This window comes from Didymella exigua (assembly GCF_010094145.1).
Source record: "Didymella exigua CBS 183.55 unplaced genomic scaffold M421scaffold_25, whole genome shotgun sequence".
Classification (NCBI taxonomy): Eukaryota; Fungi; Ascomycota; class Dothideomycetes; order Pleosporales; family Didymellaceae; genus Didymella; species Didymella exigua.
Genome location: NW_022984799.1, coordinates 32,918 through 55,569, shown reverse-complemented (window position 1 = coordinate 55,569; position 22,652 = coordinate 32,918). Strand labels below are relative to the sequence as shown.

Below are 22,652 nucleotides of genomic sequence, written 5' to 3'. Positions count from 1 at the left end.
GTTAAGCACATACTCTGGCTCACAGTACGAGCATCTGACACCTAACAACGCTGTGGATGGTGCAATTAGACTAGGCACAACGCGCGAACGTGCAAGAATAATATAGAAGTAGTCTCTAAATAATATTCTAAGCTATACTACACTTTACAGCGCTAGAGTGTGGTGTTTTAGGCCATAATAGGGTGAGGTTTAGTAGGGTCTTGGCAAAAGTGTCCGACTCGCCCGTGTGTCCGACTTGCCCGTGGGGTACGTTATCTCTTTAGCCCCTTTTATAAGCTTTAAGAACCCTTCTTACACTACACTTAGTAATTATTAGAAGGAGTTACTTATAAGCTTAGATTAAGACCTAAACTTATATGTATTACTTAGCGTCTTAGATTGCCACAGCGTTTTAGGTAGAGGTATAGCTAGTAGGGTATGCAGCTACACTTTAAGGCAATCTAACACTACCTATATATTAGTAGGAACAAGCCCTAATACCTTAAAGACCTTTTAGTAGTTAACCTTTATAAATATATTAAGGAACACGTCTCTAAAGGCTAGTAGGAAGCCTTCCTTATTAATATAGAAGATGTGTTAGTGTGCTAAGTCTTAAATGTGTTAGGAGTACCTATACTTTAATAGCAAGAAATAGACTACTTTAAGTAGCTAGAGGATGTGTAAGAAGTAAGTTAGTATATAGAGAGTAAGGATTTTATTCTCTAGGTAATAGTCCTTAAACTCCTAGCTAAGATAGCTCTTATAGCTATCTAAGATAAGCAACCTATACACTCCTACCTAATATATTTTTGTATACGTGTTAAAGTACTTTAACTACTTAAGGCTAAGTATATTATTTGTCTAACTATTCTTAGAGACTAAGATCTTCTAATTGTAGGGTATATCTATCGCTTTATACTAGGCAGAGATGTGGACGCGTCCTTTGTAGATAATAAAAGGTGGGGTTGCATACCTAGCAGCGCAGATGCTCTAGATAACAGTAACCTACTCGCGATTGCCTGGCTAAACAAGCTCTAGCTAAGCACATCTCTCTAAGCCTGTTACAACCTTTAAAGACAAAGCAACACCTATCTAGAACCTAGTTTTATTAAAGTTATGCATGTTGTTATTATAAACACTATACTTAACTTTAGTATCCTCTACTAGCTTAAACTACGTGCTAATTATCTTAGGATCTTCCTGTAGTATCCTCTGTCTATCCTTAGCTTAATTAAAGGCTATTTTAAGCTTATCTAAACACGTCATAAGCCTGCTAGCCTATAGTTTACTAACAGGCTCTTTACTACGCACACTAAGTATCTTGTTAGCTATATCTACTACCTTATATAGCTAGGGCGCAAATCCTTGCAAATTAAGGTTAAGTATATACTAGATAATTGTCTGCTCCTCTAGTATAGTAAGTTTCTAGCAATTAGCGTGTATGTCTAGTTAAAACGTAATATTATAAAGGTAATTAGAGACCTGCTAATAAGGTATGTTTAACGCTCTAGCAGCGCTGTAGATACTGCGAAATTAGCTAGCATAGAAGGCCTAGATAGTAAGGATAACTCTACCTTCTCTAGTAGTATTCTAAAGTTGTTATTATTAAGGTATGTTGTGTTAGGGTAAAAGGTAGTTGTGCTAAGAGAAAGTGGCTAGTTTAGTGATATGGCCGGCTTGGTGATAATCTACGTTATAGAGAGCTTAATTATAATTAAAGAGATAAAGAGAGGACAGCAATTGTGTAAAAGATCTGTTTGTTGCCTTGCAATTAGTTGTTATAGTTACTAGATTAACTAATTAGAGCGGCACTAGAGCAAACAGCAGCCCCACTAAAGTAAAGGAGAGTAATCTTGACAGGGATTACTCAGGTAACAACTTAGCTGCAATACAGGCACCTGGATTAGTGATCTAGGCACCTGGGGGGTGTGTCGCAGCAAAGATTGAGGTGAGGGTGCATATCACGTGATCTGTATCTGGATATTGGACTGATCAGACACTGGCGATCTATCACGCCATGGTGAGCGGAATCGGGTACAGCTTGGAGCCGTGATTAGGGCTCCAATCAAGGTATAGCTGGATGAGCATTGGTGTATATATTCTGCTCATTCAGCACCGTAGATAGAACAAGGAACTTGATCACTTTCTTCACACTTGATCAACGATCAGAGACTACTCAGCTTCCACACAACTTAACTTGTTGTAACAGGGTTAGAAAGAAGAGGCAGGCCTAAGGCTATTCAGCCAGGTAATCGCGAGTAGGTAACGGTGATTGCTGCAATCAACGCTGCTGGCTGGTCAGTCCCGCCGTTCCTTATCTTCGCTGGCTAGTATCATCTATCTGCCTGGTACAAGGAAGTAGAGATCCCACGCAACTAGGTAATTACAGTTAGCAACAATAGCTAGACAAATAACAAGCTAGGAGTAGAGTGGCTGAAGCACTTTAACGCTTATACAAAGACTTGCGTTGTTGGTGCGCGTCGCCTGCTTGTCCTTGACGGCCATAAGAGTCATCACCCTCTTAAGTTTTAAGAGCTCTGCAAGGAGAACAATATCTATACGCTCTGCATGCCGCCTCACTCATCCTATCTACTGCAGCTGCTTGACGTTGGCTGCTTCTTGCTGTTAAAGCGCGCGTATAGCCGTAAGGTTGAGAGCCTTATCTGCCACCACATTAACTATATCACCAAGCTTGAGTTCCTGCCAGCCTTTAAGGCAGCGTTCAGTCAATCGTTCACCTCAGCCAATATCTGCTCAGCCTTTCGAGGTACAGGCCTTGTGCCTCTCTAACCAGACGCTGTGCTCTCAAAGCTTGACGTGCAGCTACGTACACCTACTCCAGATACTCTGCTAGAGGCTCTCTAGGAAGCTCGTACGCCAAGCAACGTACGTGAACTTGATGCTCAATCAACGTTAATACGCGATCGCGTGCGGCGGCACAAGAGCTTGTCACCAGCTTCAATTATTAAGAGGATAAACTTAAGAAGGGTGCTGAGGTAGTGATGCTCTTAGCTGAGCTAATGCGCGATTAGATTGCCAGCCTTGAGAAGGCTAATGAGGCAGCGTCAGCGCGCAAACAGCGTAAAAAAAGGCGTATATAGCAGTATAGGATCTTAACAAAGGGAGCTAGAGAGGATTTACTTACTTAACGTGAGGCTGATTAGCAGATTGCTCGTGAAGAGCGTTAAGAAGGAGAGCAATTAGGCCGCAGCCGCCAGGCACTCGCGCGCTGCAAGAGATGCAGAGAGACTAGACACAACTTGCGTATGTGCAAAAAAGATACTTTAGATACTGCTTAATTTACTCTATAAATATCTATACATTACATTATCACGTTGTTAAGATATATGATTGTAAAGGTGCGCAAAGTTGGTTGGGTGGCTCACTCGCTTTGATGGCTCACTCGCTTAGTACTGTAGTTACGTTTAACTAGCAGAAACAGAGAACATACCTTGTAGCAAGTGCGCTTCTTATTATGGCAGAACTTGCAAGACAGCTTGCTATTAAAAACATAAACCTAGTAGTTAAGCACGCAGTTAATACACACCTCTAGATTAGGCACAGACGCGTCTTGGGCAGACTTAGAGCTGCGCTCAGTGACAGTCTGCAGGGTGGGTGGCAAGCATGTTGGTGGGGAAAAGCTCCCTGTTGGCCGCAGTCAACGCGCTAGATAGCAGGACACTAGAGGCAACTGACGCCTTTGCATAACAACACCTCTTAGCAGGAGACTTGTCCCTCTTAACGTTAGCTATAGTAAGAAAATAGTAGCACTATAAAGCTAACGTAGTACAACAGGACGTGAGCACTATCTGCAGCAAAGGACCTAAACAGCAGAACTTACAACAGGCATGGTACGTTTAGAAGTTAAGTAATAAATAGAGCAGCAGAGAGACATAAATAGAAAAGGGAAAGTGTGATGGGTATAGCACAGCTTAAGGCAGGGAAGTAACAGGTAACGCGCCTAGGAATAAAGGTTGCACAAAGTAGAGTTTAGAGACTAATTGTTGTTCTAAAAATAATCCTATAAACAAAGCTATAGTAGGGGGGGTACTATAACAGGCTAGGTCTGTACTAAGGTCTTAGCACTAGAGGCCTTAATTGCTAGAAGCTAACAAACGCACAAGCGGAGGCTGCCAAAACTCCACACTAGAGAGTGTCAGCGCTTAAGCTCCACACTGGAGACCGTCAGCACTTGAGCTCCACACTAGAGATTATTGGCATACAGACTCCGCGCCGGAGAACAAAACCCACTAGAAGTCTCCAAGCTGGAGCCTGCATCAATTCCATCTGAATTTTACTTGCACTTAGCCCTCAGCGGCCAGCTCCTTTACATCTGCTGTGACAGTAATCTATGCTTAGCATTACTGCATATGCAAGCAAGATTACGTAGGTGCATGCGTAATTATACACGTCAGTATCTACAAAGTAGGCTACTCTATTTGTAAGCATATTATCTAGAATATTCTCCAGTTACTAAAAATAGAGAACAACATACCCCAAGAAGGAGAGAGGATATTAGCTTAGTAAGCAAACTATTCTAATCCTCTCTTTAAGGAGGTTATAGCAACAGTGCTTGTGTAAGCATAGCGCTATACCTAAAAAGGAAATACGCTAGAGAAAGATTATAAGAGCAAAGTCTTATAACTTTACAAGCAGTCTAGTTGTTCTTAGAGACTACAATAACCTAGTCCTAGGGTAGATCTTCCTCCTTGTGCTAGGCAGAGAGAAGATAGTAGGCTGGCGGATGGGTAGGGTAGGGTACATCGGGAAAAGTTTTTCGAAATCCGGCCTAGACTGGCTGTTGCTGACAGTTGTGGCATGGTCGTGCAACGGCTGTTCAACGGCCCCAACAGCCCTAATTTGCGCCCAACAGCCCTAATTTCGCGCCAACGTTGCTAACAGCTAAAACACTAAGTGCCTATATTTAACAAACTTAAAACAATGTTGCAATGTTGTTATATAGCTACCCTTAGTGCTAGCACTAGCATTAAATATTTAAAAATTGCGAAATTTCACGTACAGATAGAGCGAAATTGTAGATTTAAAATAAGCAAAAAATTATTGTTGTAGGCCTACTACAACGCAAGTTATAGAGCGTTAAAGGTTTGTTTGTTGAAGGTTTGTGTTTTGAAGTTGCAACAGCACACCACACCATAGCAGCTGCAGCTGCGCCCGCACACAACGTAGCAGCTGCAACAGCATACAGCATGGCACCTGCTGACCAACACACACACACACACACACACACACACACACACACACACACAGCAGCAGCGCAACAGGAGCTTGCAGGACAGGCAGGCCTAGGCGTAAAATTCTTGGTTTACCTACTATTCTTGAATAATATTCTTATATTTTCTAACATTCAGGCTGCTAGAGCCCTAGCAAAGAATCTTAACTTAGTGTCTTGGCAAGGAACATTAAGCTTAAAACCTTCTACGCTTAATAACTATTTTATTACTAGGCCTATAATGTTGTTTAATAGCTTATTTTAAAGAGGAGACTTAGTAGTATATTAATATAATAAAAGTATAGTTTATTAAGCAGAGCTACTATTGTAGCAGGATTAGGAGTTATTGTGGCCATTGCAGCCATTGGGACCGTTGGAGCCGTTGGCTCAAAATTGGCTCAAAATTGGCTAGACATTGAATGCACATTGAATGACTGTTGTAGGCCTACCAGTCCTACTGTTGCCCACAGTACAATGCCACGATTTCCCAATTTCGACAATGGAAAAACTTTTCCCGATGTAGGCTTTTTTTAGTTTTTGCTTCTAGCTCCTTAACCAGTAGAGATACGCTTATGTAATTGTAACGGTCTAGACTCTAAAGCTAAAGAAGAGCTAGAGCTAGCCGGTTACATTAGCTTAGCCGGCTTGGCTTAAGCTGGATATATATTATCTACGCAGTTAATTAGACGTCTAGTTAACTTGTGCATGCTTTTTAGCAAAAGTTGTTAGGAAGTAGATATCCTTTATTGGCCTTTGGCCAGACTACTACAGTAATGTTTGTTCAATTCTTAGAGTCCTAACCTGTCGCAGCAGATATCATGCCTATTTACCTGCCAATTTAGGGGTGCAAATATATGTACATTTTGCCTCTATTTTGGCTGCAACAGTTATAAGCCTGGACGCTGAAGCTGTGCAAGCAAAGGTTAAATAGATTTTTGTGTTCTATAGGTGACTATAGCTAAGCCTTGGCATAGTACCTGCTTAACTAGGGCTACTATCTAGAGTATAGTGTAGAGCATCACAAAGAAGGATTCACCTACTTAGCATGTTAGGCATTTCTCTGCGTTAAGTCACCTCTAATTATGCTGTCCTAGTTAGACGTAAGGGGGTGTGTCGCAGCAGATATCATGCCTATTTACTAGCCAATTCAGGGGTGCAAATGTATGTACATTTTGCCTCTATTTTGACTGCAACATAACCCGAACACCGAGCATGTCTAATCTCAGACATATCGAATATCCTACACCTCGCGAATGAGGTTCCACTCAGCTACAGTTCCTCCCGCAGTCGCATTGTCGCTATACTGGTTGCCCTTCACACCCAGGTGCGCATAGCGTCCACTCCAGACGCATTCGCTCAAAGTGATGTTTGTCTGGTTGCCCACGTACGTCTTAATCTCATATGCTGTCACAGGATCCCAAGGCGCGCTGATCTCCACCTTGCCTGCTGTTACGTTTCTCACGTCTGCACTGAATGGTTGCGCCGACAATGTCGGTAGCGATGAGTTCGTAAAAAATATCTCGAAGTGCGATGGGGGCTGCTCGCCCCAGTCCATTGCGATCTTGTTGATTGGGTAGAACGACGAGCCACCGAGATCGACAGTGAGATAGCTGGTAGCATTGGACGCCTCAGGTTGCCACTTGGTGCTTGCTGCACCGTCAATTGCTGCTATAGGGAACTGACCAGGCTTGTTCGCTTGAGGAGGTGGCAGCAAGGTGCCGCACTGCAACAAGTTGCCCGTGACAGTAAGAGTCTCGCCCATAGGTCGGTTGCGAATGACCAGAGGCTCGTCGCCAAGCTCTAAGACGGTGCTGTTGCGGCCACTGCGGGTACCAACAGTGACTGGGATGGGCTTGTCGAAATATGTCGCATTTGCTGTAGGGAGCGTGTGTTGATCTCGAGGTAGGCGTGCAAGAATCGTGTGAGTAGTGTTCGAAGTAGCATTGATCCCGTGGCCCATCCAGTAAAATGTCCGGTAGTCTAAGCGCTCAATTTGCGGAGGCAAAGAGGGGTCGATATCCAGCCGGTCGTAGTACAGCCCGAGACCTAAGTATCCGAAGATCGCTACACGATTCGTGCCCCCCATGCCAGTGAGGAAAGGAAATGCAGGATGCGTACCACCATTCTCTTCAATGTTGTCGATTAGCTGCTCCGAATACTGATACCAGGGCGCTCGCACGTATGGCGAAGCCGAGTACATGTTGTAGGTAAAGCTGGAACATCCAGAGGGCGAAACCTCATTCGCGACCACAGCGAACGATGAGTATGTCATGGCTGGGCCGTCAAGAGATTGCTTCGCGGCGTAGTAATCGAGGTTGGACAAGCTGTATGAGTTCGGATAGTGAAGGAGATCGTCGATCAACACAACGTCTGCCTGCTTGACTTGAACTGAGCCATTCATACCTGCATACTCCACAATGATGCCGGCGTTTTCGTTGACAGGTAGGCGTATTCTTGCGGCTTTGTCCGTCCAGCTAACATTGGAACTGAGCCCGAACCATTCGTTGAACTCGTTGGTCTCGAGGAAATGACGCTTAATCAGCGCAGTCGTGTAGCCCGCGTTGTTGACTTGGTTGGCGTACTCGTCAGGATCCGTCGCATTCCAAAGTTCGAATGCACCCGAAGTCTCGTTGAAATCGAGCACTTGCCCAAAAAAGTGTGCAATAGCATTTGAGATAGGTAACAGAGTATCCTTGAAGAACTCTTCATCGCCCGTGATGATCATGTGGTTGTTGAACGCCAGACTGATATCGCCATTAAGATGGTACTCGTAGTCGAAGCATGCCCCAGTACCTGTGCAGTTCCCGAATCGACCACTTGTCCAAGGATACACTGCACCGCCTGGTGTAAACCTTCCTGTCTGATTCTTACTAGATGTATACGCAGTCTCAACATTTCTCTGCGCTTGCCCGAAGTGTTCAACCCTGTAGTTGATGACATTTTGTGCGTGTTGCGGGTGAGACACTTGCAAGCCTGGTGCTATCCACACATCGGCGTCCCAAAAGATCATACCTCCATAACAGTCGGATCCGAGTCCGCAGACTGGGACACTGTTAATGTTCAGCTTTGTATTGTTGTCAGCTGCCGCTATAGCGTTAGGGCCAATCATGTTGGATAGTAGGTAGAATGGATTCGTTCGGGCCAGGATGTGAAGCTCCTGAATGTTTGGGTCTGCGGGAAGAGATCCGTTCTGGAGGTAATAGTCATCAACCGAGTCGGGTGTCAGGATAGACTCCCATTCTTTGATGTGCGAATGCAGCAACGAATAGTAGCCCTCTTCTGAGCCCGACTGCGAGGCATTCTTTGCAACAGCTTGAGGATCGGGGAAGGCGTCTGTCGATGCGACACCAACGAACTTGGTGAGCTCAGTCGGCTTCCAGGCTGTCAATCCCAGCCGCACAGACTGTGCAATAGACGAACCGTTGCCGCTGCTGAAGAAGCCTTCCGGAACTTGCGAACGCGTATCAAAATCCACCCAGTCGCTACCATTCAATGTTGAATAGACGTAAGCCGTAACATTGGTGATGTTGCCTGGCTGGACAGCAGACCAGATTGTTGCTGAGTCTTCCTCGTAATTCTTGGCAATGAAATCGGATCGAACGGCACAGTCGCCGTCTAACACATCGTACACAGTGACATTGACATCGCGGGTCGCTATGAGCCGCAATCGAACGGCCGCATTGTTTACGAAGAGCTTGTGCACAAAAAGCTGATAGTCCACATCGATAACAGCCGATCCATCGCTCGGCTTCCAATTGTACCGCCAACTGGCGATACCAGCCTTGACATTGAGACTTGAAACGAAGTCTGTGATGTGGTCCGGATTGACTGAAGCGTTCAGCAGCTCTCCATTCGCTTCGATCTGGAGCCCACTCCAATGTGGGATGCCAGCAACGAAGCTCTCCCAGCCGTACTGGTACAGCCAGGGATAATTCGTGCCATTCGTTCGAGCCTGGCTGTTCCAAAAGCCGGCGATTGTAGAGAATGTCTGTCTGCGACTGAAAAGAGGCCAGCCGCTAATGACATTACCGTCTACCGGCTCGTCGGCTTCAAAGAATGGCCCAGCTGAGGCGACATTGATTCCAAAATATCCATTGGCAAGAGTCAAACGTGACTGGTAATGACCTTGATCTAAGGAATGAGTGTGGATCGTCCAGTTGTCATCATCCCATTGCACCTGCTCGAATTGATTCTGCTCGCTGCTACTCGAACCCGAGACTAAGTGCGTTGTTGCTAAGAAAGCAACGAGGGCTCGTGCTAACGACGCGAGCATGTGACGATATCGAGTGTGATGTCGAGTCAGATAACAAAGTGCTTCGCAGGTACGCGGTTGCAGATACGCGGTCTTATATACCGGCAAAGCAAGGTCGAGTGCCACGACGATGTGTCAACGCGCTGGGATCCGTTACCGTCACACGACGAGCGACCGTTCGCTGCCCTATACTTTCTTTCTTCACCGCTTCGCCGCTAGGTCGACGGGCTGGCAGATTTGATGGCTCTAGAGGACACTATCGCTCCGCCACGGCTCCACAAATCCAGATCTTCAGCCCGCCTGGTCCAACATGCACGCCACCTTCTGCATGATAAATGCGTTCACTCACGTTGGCAGACATATCTGCGGGCAGATACGAAGAGAGAAGTGAAAGATACGACGACCACCAACTGAAAAAGGTGGAAGCCCACGGATGCACAACCGCAAGGGTCTGCATAAATGCGGCGATATCGCTAGACGCTAGCTGAGATGGCGACGTGATTGGCTCTTTCTCGACTCGTGATTTCGCGCTTCCTCACGGTGACCCGAACATCGATTCGCATCCGTCTTACAACGCAGCCTTCCGGCGTTTCCTGCAGGTCTTTTAACGTTCTCATATGTGTATCCCGTGCAACCGTTGAGCTTGTCAGCCTAGGAGGCGTGGACGAGTCACCCGCACTCGCGTGCTACACCCAAAGCCAATTGTCGTCATAGGGATCAGCCAGATGACTTGCAAGAAGCTAAGTCAGCTCCTGATACTTGAATGTCCTCGCATCTTAGATCAGGTAAGACACTGGTGAAGTTTAAGCCGATCTCGACATCAGGTCACGCTCCTCTGCCACTGTGCGCGTATTGGATCGATCATTGGCAACTTCTTCATCGGAGTGCACCACGACAGGTCAATCCGGTTCTATGAAACACTCTATGAAGTCCATCCTGGACCGCGGAGATGATCCACACCTCTAGGGCTTATGCTGACAGAACGTGATCCTGGCGACTTTGGGACGGTCAAACCTTGGTACTGAGCTTCTTCTCCGAGTCCGTTCTCCCTAAATTTGCTCGATTGACATGCCGTCGGAAGCCAATGCACCGCCTGCCGGTGATGTCACAGTAGTCATACAGTCGTTGAGCGCCAGGGTCGATGATTTGCGGTGCACAGTGTTGCTTTCGGAGATTGGATCATAGGCATAACGCATCCCTTCTCCAGCTGAGAGCTTTCCCATCTGCTCATGCCAGTTTTCATCGCGATAGCCAACAAGATAATCCGAGTTGTATAGGTCGGCCCTTAGAAGGTCCCACCGAGCCTTGCTTGCAATACCAAACAGCCTGAATCTAATTGCACTTGTCCTGGCACTGATTCCTGCCATGTAGGCCACACATAGGCCCCCTGAGGTCGATGCACCGTATTTACGGAAGTTGATATACTACCTCTCCATCCGTTTGTGCTCATGGCCGCTTGGAGTGCCTTTGCTTAACAGTTTCTCGGTTAAATACAAAGGATGCCTCAAGGCCAAGACGATACCAGATACTTTGGGCTGCAGTCAAAGCGACCGGGCTGACCCCTGCGGCTTCTTTGGTCGTGGTGGTGTATGAAAATTTCTACACCAGCTCATAAGGCACCACCAAATACTCTGCAAAGGCGCCCGATCGGTTGTTAACACTGCATGCACCCTGGAGGAAGTTGGCTACATGACCTCCATCCGTAATCGTGCTCAATGGAACCTGCGTGTCGAAAGCTACAACTTTGTAAATCACTTCCCATGGTTCAACCTCAGCTTACAAGCGGGTGTGCGACATACAGCGGGTTGCTTGCCTCATTAGAAGCTGATGTCGGTTGTTGGATGTCCTGGACGTCAGCGGTCCTTCCTTCAACATCCAGGACGAGTACTCTCGTGTCTGACAAGAATCTGGTCATACGGTTTCAAGTAGAAAGATGACTTTGCAAAAATTTGCCTTGCGTAGAAATGGCTGCGCCATTACTGAACATACTTGTCCAGCGACCGAGTTGTGCATGTCGTCGCACATTGTGAGCAGCTTACGCCCTTCATGTTAAGGGGCATATATATGTACGTCGTGTCACACGGACAAGGCTGAATTGACAGTACCCCGATTCGCACCGATGCGTCTCGTTGTGCAGATACGCGGGCTGTCGTTATTTGAAGGAGGAAGTGCCATGTTGATGAGGCAGCACGGTCGCTGACTGCCTGAAAGACGAATTTGCCCCAGCCAGCGGGCCTTCCCACGTGGAGCCAGTACACAGCAACGCCTTCTACAACGTTATAACACAACGACAACATATCAGCGCGGACCGATGGAATCCTTGCCAGAGGAGCTGCTTATGCAGATCGTAATGCATGTCGAGCAACAACATAGCCTCGCAGGCCTTTGCCGCATAAACCATCGCCTGAATCGTATTGTCGCCCCAGTCTTGTATGAGCGATATCAAACCAGCTATGCTGGCATGCCCAGTCGCTATCTTACGACACTTATCCAACGACCCGATTTAGCCAGCCGTGTCAAGTCGCTGCGCTGGGACTACAGTACGCTCGCAAAGGATCGGATCTCCATGTTCGACTCGAAGGACATTCAACAAACGTTGCGCGCTTTCGAGTACCCCGTTTCAACCATTGCAGTTCGATGCGTAGAAGCTATCAAGGGCTTCAAAGGCAATGGCGAGCTCACGGATGCATTTTTCACGACTGCACTTTTACACACGCCGGATATCGAGGAAATCGAGATCATCGACAAATGGTACGGCGACGACGTCAGGAGTGCACGAAGATGGATCGAACCTGTTCGGATGAAAGTGCCACACGGCTTCTACAACCTGAGGTCCGCGAGTGTCACCATGGCATGTATGCAATTCGACGATGTGATCATTCTGATGCGCCTGCCTTCTCTGCGTCGCCTGCAACTCTGCAGCCTTGTTGAACCCGAAGTTCGCGCCATGGGCCTCGGTATTCCACCTCGATCGTTCTCCAATGTCGATGACTTGAGTTTTCGATCATGTCGGCTGAACTGGAAGACTGTAGCTTGGATGATCGCACCATGTAGGGTTCTACGATGCTTCAGCTACGTCAGTTTCAATCTTGCGTTGTTGCGCCTATCAAGCCCTTCGGATCTGCAAGATCTGAAGAAGACGCTCGATAATAATCAGGGTCATCTCGAGTATCTAGACATTGAGGTCGACGTTCTGGTGTCCAGCGGCGAAGACCATGGCGAGATCGGCTCTTTTGCGGCCTATCCTCAGCTTAGACATCAGCGAGTTTGGCTGAATCCCTTCAAACCGTACCGAGAGCTGGGTTTGCTTACACCTTGAACTCGATGCAGCTCAAAACGTTGTCTTCGTACGTACAGGAGGCACTCCGGCGCTGTCAGCAAAACTATCATTTCATTAAGTGTAGTCAATTTCTACTTCTTCTCCAGTCTCTTCATCACCACTTTAGCGCACTCTTCAAAGCAGCAGCCAAGACAGTTCCCTCTGCCACATGCGTCGCAGCATTCGGATGATAGTCACACCCCACTGCACTCCCCTGCGTGGGCCAATCCAAAAAATGCGCCTTTGCACCGATCTGCTTGACAGCATCCTGCACTGCCTTGGTCTGGTTCGTCTTCTGCGCGTCTGCCGCCGTGGGGTACGAATCACTCAGCATCGGGCTGTTGAGCAAGAAAAACTGCGCGTTGGAGTACTTGGACTGGATCTGCTTGACGAACTTCACGAGGCCGGCTGTGAAGGTAGCGGGGTTAAGGACCTCGCGTGCTGCGTAGGATTGACCCGACGCGTCGAAGCCGAGGTACGACCAGTCGTTGGTTCCAAGGTTGATCACAACGGCGCTGGGTCTCCAGGATGAGGGGAAGGTATAGCTGTTGTCTGCCTCGTTGGCGCCGTAGCGTGTGTACAGTTCTGGGATCAGTGGAGAGGTGTCGGTGGTGCTAGAGGCGATGTTGCGGACAAGGCCTTTGCCGCTCCAAGCGATGACATGGTAATCTGCGTTCACCGCGTTGGCAGCCAGTACGCCGTAGGTTTTGGGATTGTCGGTCACGGCAGCGTTGTTGGTGCAGGGGTTTGTGCCGTCGAGACCGTAGCCGACGGTGATGGAGTCGCCGATGATTTCGATTTGGCGGGTGAGTGGCTTCTCAGCGACGAAGGCGCCATCCGTGGTAACGGTGTTGATGGACACTGTCCCTAGGGCTGTCTCGGAGCGACGGCGGAGGACGACAGAGTGGGTGCCTTTTGTGAGTTTGGGAGTGGTAATGGTGGTGTTAACAACCTTTGCGATCTCTGTGGGCGCTTTGCCGTCGATGACTAGGTCGAAGCTGTTGTCGCCGACGATGTTGGTGAGGCTGATGGTGGCCGAGGTTCCCTTGAACATGAACGAAACGCCGGTGCCGGGCCAGGTGAGCTCTTTGGTTGCTGGGTTTACTCGCCCGAGGAGACGATACCCAGCAGCAGCAGCAGGAGCTGATGCGGGTATTGCGGTGACTAAACCGACGAAGAGAAGAAGTGGAGCGAACATTTCGTAAGCTGGCTTCTGAGCTCAGAGGATCGAGCTGCTGTTGCTGTTGCTGTCTTCGTAGGTCCTGCCAGGGAGCAATTCGGCTTTTTGTCGCGGAAGTGCTACGGAACACTGTCACCGTACTGGGATCCGTCTCTTCTTAAGCAAATCATAAGAAGAGTAGTGCGGAGAAAGTGGAGATCTTGGTGAGGTTCATGCCGGCTCCACAGTCCTGAGGAACCGGTTAATATACAAGATATGACGCTAGTAACTCGAAACATCTGTCTTATTGGCTGTGGTAGATTGCCCTCGGTACAAAGGATGGAGAGATCTGCCTAGCTTCAGGGACTACATACGGAGTGGATGCTCCGTCGTACCTGGATCTGGCCAAGACTCACCTTCGTGTGGTGTGTTGTGGAATACTTCGCGTCGCCAAACACATGGAAGAGGAGGTTGAGACAGCAGTAGTGGAAACGCCCAATCTTTCTTAGTGCCAATGTGACGCCTCTCTCGTACCTTTGACTATTGTTGGGTGCGCGGATGGGATGGATTGATGAATTGACGAGAAAGCGTAGATCGTGTGCGTACGGTACATGCTATCGTCAAGACTGTAGGGTGGACGCGTTTCCTGTATTACGAATATCTTACTGCTTCATCATCTTCCTTGTGGCGCCCTCCATCCACAGCTTCGTGTACCACCTGTGTGCAAGCTGGAATTTCCACGGCAGCGGTTCCAGACCCTGGCCCTCCTCCGTTGTGTTGACGAACACACTCTTGAGGTGGAACGTCGCAGTATCCGCCTTCTCGTCGGTGCTGACCTCCATCGAGAAGAGTCCGTCGCTGCCGCGGTGGTCCTGGTTTAACGGCGAGTCTCCACAGCGTACGATGACCTGCATTGGTCAGCCAATCTGCGGTCAATAATACCAGCATCTGCAGTTGACGTACCTTGTGTGCACTATGCTCCACAACCTCGAAATGGTCCACAATCTTCTCTCCGACAGGATATTCGCTCTCTTCAAGCTGCTTCACATCCCATAGGTGATTTTCTCTCCCAGGAAGAGCGCGATACTTTCTCTCAAGGTACCTTCTCTGCACCCGGAAGCCGATACCGCTCCAGATTCCCCTGCAAAAGTCCGTCGTCAAGCGCTCAACCGGCATCTTTTCCCCCTGCCTTAAGCCATACCTCTCCCTGAACTTCTGCAGCGGCAGCGTCTTGATTGCGTGGTCGATGCACACGGGCGCGTTTTTGAGAGGATTGTGTTTCGTGAAGGTCGTCGTGAGGAAATCGGGCGACGAGGTGTCGTACGGCACGAACGTGGTGTTGCGCGAGTAGAAGCTGAAGACTGAGTAGCCGAGGAGCGCGTTTGCGCCTGCTGCGCCCGCGAGGCCGAGGACGACGCCGAAAAGGCGTTTCGTGCCGGATATGCGCTTGAACTCGGGGGGAGGGGAAATTGTGTTCATTTTGGGCGGAATTGGGGTGCAATGGAGGTTGGGGGCGGGGACATGGAGATGCTATCTGCCCGCGTCGAGCTCTTGAAGATTGTGGACCCGGTCGGAGCTCGGCCGGAGTTCGCAGCGAGAGCTGTCTCAAAACCAGACATCTGGCAAGCAGCGGGAAGAATTCGCACCATGAGTCGATTCAGTAAAACTGAGGGCAATATGCAAGCTCAGAGATCAAAGTTTGTCGGCTCGCCCAAAGATATGTGTGACACTACTGGCGTGCGGGTAAGAGAGATCGAGCAAACCGAAGCCTGTCGGTGTCTGAAGAGCAAACACCGACAATATCAAGGATACCGTTAGTGGATCAAGTCGAAAGAGGTGGAAAGAAGGGCTTTCTGACGTGTGTAGGCAGTACTCTTCTAGCTTCTGAACAACATAAGCCCCGCCTCCTCAGCTTCCGCCTCAATCTCGCTCTCGCTCTCCACGTTTTCTCCCAGTCTCAATAGATTGCCGAACAAGCTGCCAAACAGCTCGTCCCTTTGCCTTTCGCCCCATTCTCCTCGCTCCTCGGGTGCCATGAAATTCTGCAGCTTCTCCTGCACAGTGTACCGTAATCTTCTGCCCTTGCTGGCCTTTGTGTCGACCACCTTCTTGGTCTTGGCTTCTCTTGCAACCTGCCATGGGGCTTGCACAACAAATTCTGATGTGCCGTTGGCGTTGACGCCCGCCGAGCGCTGTTCCAGCAATTCCTTGAGGAGGAGACCGTAAAAGTCGGCATCGTCGTAGATGGCGGCGTCTGGTTGCGCACCCTTGTGCGCAGATTGCAGAGGCGCACACGAACGTGGCGTCTGGGTGCGAGTGACCAGGTGCGGGGATGTGAGCTGCGAGCCAAGCACCTCGGTGAGCGTCTGCTGCGACGAGGCGTTGAGGCGTGCCTTGTTGTTCGTGACGGTGGCTGCTTTGGTCTTGTTGGACCAGCGCTCGAGTACAGCTTTCCTCTGTGGCATTGCTGCCCTCTCCGTGCTCTTTATCGAGGTCCAGATGTCGCTGGAGGGAGTGTTGGCATCGAACGTGGTGCGCTTGCGCTTCTCGCCAGTTCGTGACTCCTCGAGTGAAATGCGCAGGTCGGTGAGGTTGTTGAGCAGGGTGAGGGCAGCAGCCTCGGCAGCTGAGACGGATGCATCTGGCCCGGACGCCTCCGTGTGCTGCTTAGCGGCCATCGAGTTCGTTGAGATGAGAGCCTTCTGCAGGCGAATGCGCGTATTGAGGAGGGTATCGAAGGTCTTACGCTGCGTCTTGACAGCCGCGCCCTTTGCGACGTCTGATTGCGCACTGGCGGCGAGCGTCGAGGTCATGGACTTGGCGTCCTTCATGAGGTCGCGCACGGCAGCAGCGCCTGACTGGGTGTCGTCGCTAGACTCGTCATCGTCGTCGTCATCGTCGTCGTCCTGCTCGCCGTCCATGTCCACGTCTTCGCTGTCCACGTCTTCGTTCTCCTCCTCATCTTCGTCATCGTCTGAGCCGCTGTCCCCGTCGATCAGGGCGTTGAGGCCCTCGGAAAAGTCTGCCTCGTCGGCGCCATCCTCGCCCCCATCTTCGCTGTCCTCCTTGCTGTCCCCGTCGTCGAAGCCTCTGGCGAACGGATCGTCGCTGTCGCTGTCGCTGTTGTCGAGCTCGTCGCGGCTGACGCCGTGCCCGGCGTACTGCTTTCCAAGCGGCTCCATATCTTGCTGTCTCAGCTTGCTCTTGCCAACGGCGACATAGTGCTCGCGCCCCGCGTTCGCCTCTTCTTCTGCTTCGGACTCGGAGGGCCCGGCGTCTGAGCGCTCGTCTTCGCTCGAGCTCGGCGCAGGATCGAGGAGCGACTCGGGGTCGAAGTCTGGATGTTGTCAGCTGCGGAGAGAAGCCGCTTGTAATCGGGCGACTAACCACTGAGCTTGGATTTGCCCATATTGTGCGTTTGGTGGGCGATTACGACGACCACAACATGCAGCAGCAAAGTTCGTGCCTGCCCCACTGAAAAGTCCAGGAAGGCGCGAGGCAAGCGCGGACCGTCTCCACCGACCTCCGCGAATGCCGCAACCATGTCGACAGTCGACAACCCGCCATGTCCAAGTCACGGTTGCTCTCAACGCTGCGTTGTCTGCAGCACGAGAATCCCCTCGTGAGTCTGAATCTGGCCAAATCGGTCTCACGTGGGGAATTCCACTGAACACATCTCACAGGGCCTTCCGCGCTCCGGCGCACCGCCGCAGCTACCACGCATGCAGCGAGGGCTGCCGCAGAGACGAAGCATCAAAGACGTAAAGAAGGTGATTGCGGTATCTTCGGCAAAGGGCGGTGTGGGCAAGAGCACTATTGCTGGTGCGTCCAACAATGGGCCCTACCACGACAGTTTCAACGCTCACACGTCATAGTCAACCTTGCCCTCAGCTTCGTGCGCCGCGGCTACAGAGCGGGCATCCTCGACACCGACATCTTCGGGCCCTCGATCCCCACTCTCCTGAACCTGTCCGGCGAACCGCGCTTATCAGCAAGTGAGTCTTCGCCTGGCCGTACGCCACCCTCTCGTCTGACACCGTACAGACAACCAGTTGATACCGCTATCGAACTATGGTCTGAAGTCCATGTCCATGGGATATCTCATCCCAGAGTCCTCGCCAGTAGCATGGCGAGGCCTCATGGTCATGAAGGCCCTACAACAGCTACTTCACGAAGTAGAGTGGGGTGGATTAGACGTGTTGGTGCTCGACATGCCGCCAGGCACCGGCGATGTCCAGCTTACCATCACCCAGCAGCTCAACCTGAATGGCGCATTGATTGTGTCAACGCCACAGGATCTGTCGCTCAAGGACGCCGTGAAGGGCGTGGAGCTGTTCAAGAAAGTCAACGTGGATTTGCTCGGGCTGGTGTGCAACATGGCTGGCTTCAAATGTCCGGGCTGCGGCTCAGTCCATGAAGTGTTCGGAAACATGAGCAAAATCAGGGACATGTGCGGAAAATACGATCTGAAGATGCTTGGTGAGGTTCCTCTTCATACCAGCATTAGCGACGATGCCGATAAGGGAAAACCCACTGTTATCGCCGACCCTGACGGCGACAAAGCAGCAGTGTTCTTGGACATCGCTCGCCAAGTAGAGTCCTTGATTGGTGTCAACAGGTGACTAAACAGCTGAGGCCGGCGAGCCATGATAAGTTCAAGGCGCGTTCCATCCAGAAGACTACAAGTATTGCACAGGTACTGCAATCTTCGTCACCGACTCCAAAGCTCTCTGAATTCGTGCATGCACCGCTGAGCTGGGTAGCACGCTGATTGCCTCACGCCGGGGCCTTGGCGTGACCTAGAAGCGGGCTGCGGCTGCCTCCTGGTCTAAAAATCTCGCATTATGCCTGTGCCACCAATCACTTTGACCGATATTCAAGTGCTATTGTTCACAGCATATCAATAGCTATGGGTCAAATGCTGTTCTGCGTCTAGTGCGTGCAGTCTACCAGGGGCCTGAACATATCCACTTGAGGCGCTGGAGCTATCATTCCTCACATATCTTTCTTACTGCTGTACAGTTATTGCTACAATACGTCCAACATCAAGAGGATATTAAAAAGTCTGCAAGACAAATTTCAGAGAACATGCTAATAACATTGAGCCGCTAAGCAAATTAAGATAGGTGTCAACTAAGAATGACGCAGGGACTACCGTACGTTGCTGATTAGTTATAGCCACACATACAAAAGCTACGTTGTCGCTAACAGCTGCGTCCCAAAGGTTGCAACAATTAAGTCTAATTAACTAACTCCAGGCAAGCCCTGCACTGCATTTTAAAATATTACTTAACACCGTCTAGCGCTTAAAAGAACCCCATTTCCTGTTATGCTGGCATGTAGGAGCTACTGCATCGGGAAAAGTTTTTCCATTGTCGAAATCGGGAAATGGTGGCATTGTGCTGTGCGCAACAGAACAGCTGGTAGGCCTGCAACGCCTACAACGGGCATACAACGTTCGTGCAATGTTTATCCAACGTTCAGCCAACGGCCCTAACAGTCCTAATGTTAAACCAACAGCCCCGATAGCCACAACAACCTCTAGTCCTAGCAGGATAGTAGCAATGCTTAATAAACTTAATTATTATTATAATAATATAACTAGGCTGGCGGATAGGTAGGGTATGTTTTTTACGTTTTGGCTTATAGCTTCTTAACTAGCAGAGATACGCTTACATAATCTATTATTTAATAGAAGCGCCTAGTATTGCGCCTTCTAATAAAAAAAGAATTAGCTTATTCTGCCTAGTATTAGCTATGTTATTAACACTACCTAGCAAAGTATACCTATTAATAGGTATGCTTGCTAGGTACCCCCCCTTTTTTAACCTTTTCTAGCCTCTAGCTTGTGCAGTTTAATAGTTATAACAAAACCCTCTACTACAGAAATGTAGAGGTAGTTTTTCTCTTTCTTTTAAGCCCTATTTCGCTAGAATCCATGTATTATTGACAAAGTTTTGGGGGGTACCCACGAAGGACGTTGGAGTATACCCATTCCGCCAGCCTAAATATAACGTATCTTGTAACGTACTCTATCACCGAGCTGGTTATATCACTAAACTGGTTAAAAACTCTTGGCGCGCCCAACTAATAATGTGGCAACTTGAATTACTTAGTATTAAATAGTAATCTAGCGTACTATGCACTTATATTAGATTTAAAATCTTCTCCTGTATCTTTCTAACACGTTTAAGTATTGTGCCTAGTACCTCTATAGTTTCTACAGTGCTGTTAGGCTAAATAGGTCCTTTCTTAAGTATCTACACTATAAGTCTTCTTTAACAGCTAAGCTGCTACAGACACCTTAGCAGCTACCTGTAATGCTGCTAGGCTGTACTTAAGTGTGCTACTATGCTAAATCTACTTTTGCTTGCGCGACTTCCTCCTACTTATAACTGCTAACGTACCTCACGGGCGAGTGGAACACCGAGCGAGTGGAACACTTTTGCCAAGCCCCCACCAAACCACCCTTTACATACTAATGCCTTCTCAACACCACTATTTAGACGTGTCAAACGAAGCTTAGATACAGCTTGCGCTTCAAGCTCTTTAACAAGACGCAACTCTATCCCTGCAACGCGCTGCTACTATCTACAGGGTTCCTTAAGCTACACTAAGTAGACAACGACAAGAGCAGTGAGGCTACTCTAGTAATTTACAAGTTTTTTCTGTGTAAGGGAATAGTATATCTAGGTTTGTAGACATATAGTGAGAGCCTGTGCTCTAGTTATAAACAAAGGAAATTAGTTGTCTGTTGTTTGCTATAGGTACTACTTGCGTGTGCCTACTTTAGTTTCTTAAATAAAAGCTAGAGTAGCTTAGAGTCCCCTATTTGTGACTAAGAGAAGAGGCATTGTTAGCCTTGTCTCCTATAGGCTGCTCTTTATTTTCTTTCTTGCTTCTCTGTAGTTTCTACAGCTAAGCAGTAGGTGTTAAGGTATTTATATATATCCACAGCTGTATTTAGAGCTTTCTGTTTTTTGTATATTGTATAGATATGCTTTGTTGTATCTATGTCCAAGCTTAAGCTAGTAGTATGCGCTTGCAATTTCTCTTCTAGTGTTTTTTAGCAGTATTATCTTGCTTGTTAGTTTTAGCAAGAATCTTGCTGTATAGGTGCTAGGATTTCTAAGCTTTGCTTTTGTAGAGTAGGATTAGAGTTTCTGTTACTACTCTTGTCTTCTAATAGCTTTAATCCTAATACCTGTTATTGCAAGGCTTGTAGTATTAGATACTAGTTGCTATTTTGTAGCTTGTTTTACCAAGGCATCTGCTTTTTTGTTTCCTGTAATATCTAGGTGTTCTAGGCTCTAGTGTAGGCTAATTGTTGCGCCTTTGCTGTGAATTGCCTTTGCTGCCTTTGTGCAGCAGATTTGCTAAGCTTGTCTAGGGTTATTAGAAGGAGTCTTTAGCCTTAAAATAGCTACCTAGTTATCTACAAAGACTTAGATCTCTTGTGTTGCTGTAGCTATAGAAGCTGCAAACTTAAAGGCTCTTGTTATGCCTTCTAGCTCTCTATTGTATACAATCTATCCTTTGCTAGTATTGTATTTAGTAGAGTAGATTTCTTTAGCCTGCTGTTTATAGTCTAGAGTAGTGACTCCTATTCCTATTCCTGTGCCTTTCTTAATAGAAGAGGCGTCTGTGTAGATAGCAAGTAGGTTGTCTCCTAGTCTCTATAGCATTTACATTTTGTGTTGCTCTGCTTTTTCTTCTTTAGAGAGTTTAGAGATCTTTGCTGTGTATAATATAGTCTTATTCTAGGTGTAGAAATAGTAGTCCTGCAGTTTTTCTTCTTCTATGCTAGGAGTAGCATTTTGTATTAATTATATAATTTGCGTAGGCTAAGTAGGTGGGCCTGTTCTTAGCCTTAAGAGAGCAGCTTCTTCCTCTTATTCTATGCTAGACTCTAAGTCTTCTCTTTAGAACTGTAGAGTAGCTTTTAGAGTCTTAATTATAATGTAAATAGGGTGGTCTTTAGGTAGCTTCCTAGCTCTAAAGGTGTACTTTCTTAGAGCAGTATTTAGTCTTATAGTAGGGGGAGGAAGTGCTGCTTCTGTCTCCTGTGGTGCTATAGGAGAGGTCCTAAAGGTTCCTAGGATTTTTCTTAGGGCAAGATTCTGCAGTCCTTGGAGTTGCTTTGTTATTCCTGCTTGTTGTTTCTAGAAGACCTGGCAGCCATAATCTGCGATGCTAGAAACGCATGCTAAGTATAGCTGTCTTATAGCGCTAGGAGCTTTGCACAGGCAGAGGTACCTAATCTCTGTCTGCTTTTTAGAGCTGAAAAATAAGGTAAAAAGGCTGTCTTAGTTTTACTATTCTTGCCTTATACTCTATTCTTACTAGCCTAACAAGTAGACCTCTAGGAATAGAGAGTAAGGTTAGAAAGAAAGCAGAAAACTAAGCAAAGGCTTATTACTGTCTGTTATATAGCTAGGCTGTTTTTTTAGGATTTTAGTGTTCTTGTAGATAAGATCTTTAATAAGATAAGATTTTCTGATAAGGGTTAGTAGTCTATGCAGTGAACAGTTGAAAATTTGAACAGGAGGACGGCTCTCTTGCACCAGGCAGCGCGAGGCAACCAGGCGCCTAGAGGCTCTAGGAGTTTCAGAGTAGTATAACGTACCCCACGGGCGAGTCGGACACACGGGCGAGTCGGACACTTTTGCCAAGACCCTACCAAAACACCCTTACTACACCAATGCCTCTCCAC

The 22,652-nt window shown here is 48.2% G+C and overlaps 7 protein-coding genes across 7 annotated transcripts; 2 read left to right on the top strand and 5 right to left on the bottom strand.

The window, feature by feature from the left end:
• Nucleotides 1-6,449: 6,449 nt before the first annotated feature.
• M421DRAFT_68806 (carbohydrate-binding module family 32 protein) lies at nucleotides 6,450-9,482 on the bottom strand (the record flags this gene model as incomplete). Its single annotated transcript, XM_033596558.1, has 1 exon — nucleotides 6,450-9,482. The coding sequence occupies one exon, from the start codon at nucleotides 9,480-9,482 to the stop codon at nucleotides 6,450-6,452; it is 3,033 nt and encodes a 1,010-aa protein (XP_033446138.1).
• Nucleotides 9,483-10,510: 1,028 nt separating this feature from the next.
• M421DRAFT_94279 (uncharacterized protein) lies at nucleotides 10,511-10,828 on the bottom strand (the record flags this gene model as incomplete). The annotated part of the gene is made up of 1 exon (XM_033598190.1): nucleotides 10,511-10,828. One exon carries the CDS (start codon nucleotides 10,826-10,828, stop codon nucleotides 10,511-10,513), a length of 318 nt encoding a protein of 105 aa, XP_033446137.1.
• Nucleotides 10,829-11,507: 679 nt separating this feature from the next.
• On the top strand, nucleotides 11,508-12,515 carry M421DRAFT_94278 (uncharacterized protein; the record flags this gene model as incomplete). Its single annotated transcript, XM_033598189.1, has 3 exons — nucleotides 11,508-11,527; nucleotides 11,688-12,293; nucleotides 12,494-12,515. 3 exons carry the CDS (start codon nucleotides 11,508-11,510, stop codon nucleotides 12,513-12,515), a joined length of 648 nt encoding a protein of 215 aa, XP_033446136.1.
• A 322-nt stretch (nucleotides 12,516-12,837) lies between these two features.
• Nucleotides 12,838-14,367, bottom strand: M421DRAFT_226361 (carbohydrate esterase family 2 protein). The gene is made up of 2 exons (XM_033588364.1): nucleotides 14,356-14,367; nucleotides 12,838-14,189 (listed from the first exon to the last, which is right to left on the bottom strand). Exon 2 carries the CDS (start codon nucleotides 13,976-13,978, stop codon nucleotides 12,896-12,898), a length of 1,083 nt encoding a protein of 360 aa, XP_033446135.1. The 5' UTR covers nucleotides 13,979-14,189; nucleotides 14,356-14,367; the 3' UTR covers nucleotides 12,838-12,895.
• Nucleotides 14,368-14,601: 234 nt separating this feature from the next.
• On the bottom strand, nucleotides 14,602-15,418 carry M421DRAFT_68836 (uncharacterized protein; the record flags this gene model as incomplete). The annotated part of the gene is made up of 2 exons (XM_033596561.1): nucleotides 14,602-14,847; nucleotides 14,903-15,418. The coding sequence occupies 2 exons, from the start codon at nucleotides 15,416-15,418 to the stop codon at nucleotides 14,602-14,604; spliced, it is 762 nt and encodes a 253-aa protein (XP_033446134.1).
• Nucleotides 15,419-15,581: 163 nt separating this feature from the next.
• Nucleotides 15,582-17,384, bottom strand: M421DRAFT_423168 (TRAUB-domain-containing protein). The gene is made up of 2 exons (XM_033593378.1): nucleotides 17,327-17,384; nucleotides 15,582-17,276 (listed from the first exon to the last, which is right to left on the bottom strand). The coding sequence occupies exons 1-2, from the start codon at nucleotides 17,346-17,348 to the stop codon at nucleotides 15,817-15,819; spliced, it is 1,482 nt and encodes a 493-aa protein (XP_033446133.1). The 5' UTR covers nucleotides 17,349-17,384; the 3' UTR covers nucleotides 15,582-15,816.
• A 120-nt stretch (nucleotides 17,385-17,504) lies between these two features.
• M421DRAFT_68720 (cytosolic Fe-S cluster assembling factor NBP35) lies at nucleotides 17,505-18,561 on the top strand (the record flags this gene model as incomplete). The annotated part of the gene is made up of 4 exons (XM_033596545.1): nucleotides 17,505-17,561; nucleotides 17,623-17,761; nucleotides 17,815-17,934; nucleotides 17,984-18,561. The coding sequence occupies 4 exons, from the start codon at nucleotides 17,505-17,507 to the stop codon at nucleotides 18,559-18,561; spliced, it is 894 nt and encodes a 297-aa protein (XP_033446132.1).
• Between the last annotated feature and the right edge of the window lie 4,091 nt (nucleotides 18,562-22,652).

Excerpts from the sequence above, each read along its gene's own strand:
- M421DRAFT_226361 (XM_033588364.1), bottom strand. The coding sequence starts at position 13,978 with ATGTTCGCTCCACTTCTTCTCTTCGTCGGTTTAGTCACCGCAATACCC.
- M421DRAFT_423168 (XM_033593378.1), bottom strand. The coding sequence starts at position 17,348 with ATGGGCAAATCCAAGCTCAGTG. Across the intron at positions 17,277-17,326 it reads GGGCAAATCCAAGCTCAGTG|ACTTCGACCCCGAGTCGCTC; the intron begins GTTAGTCGCCCG and ends GACAACATCCAG.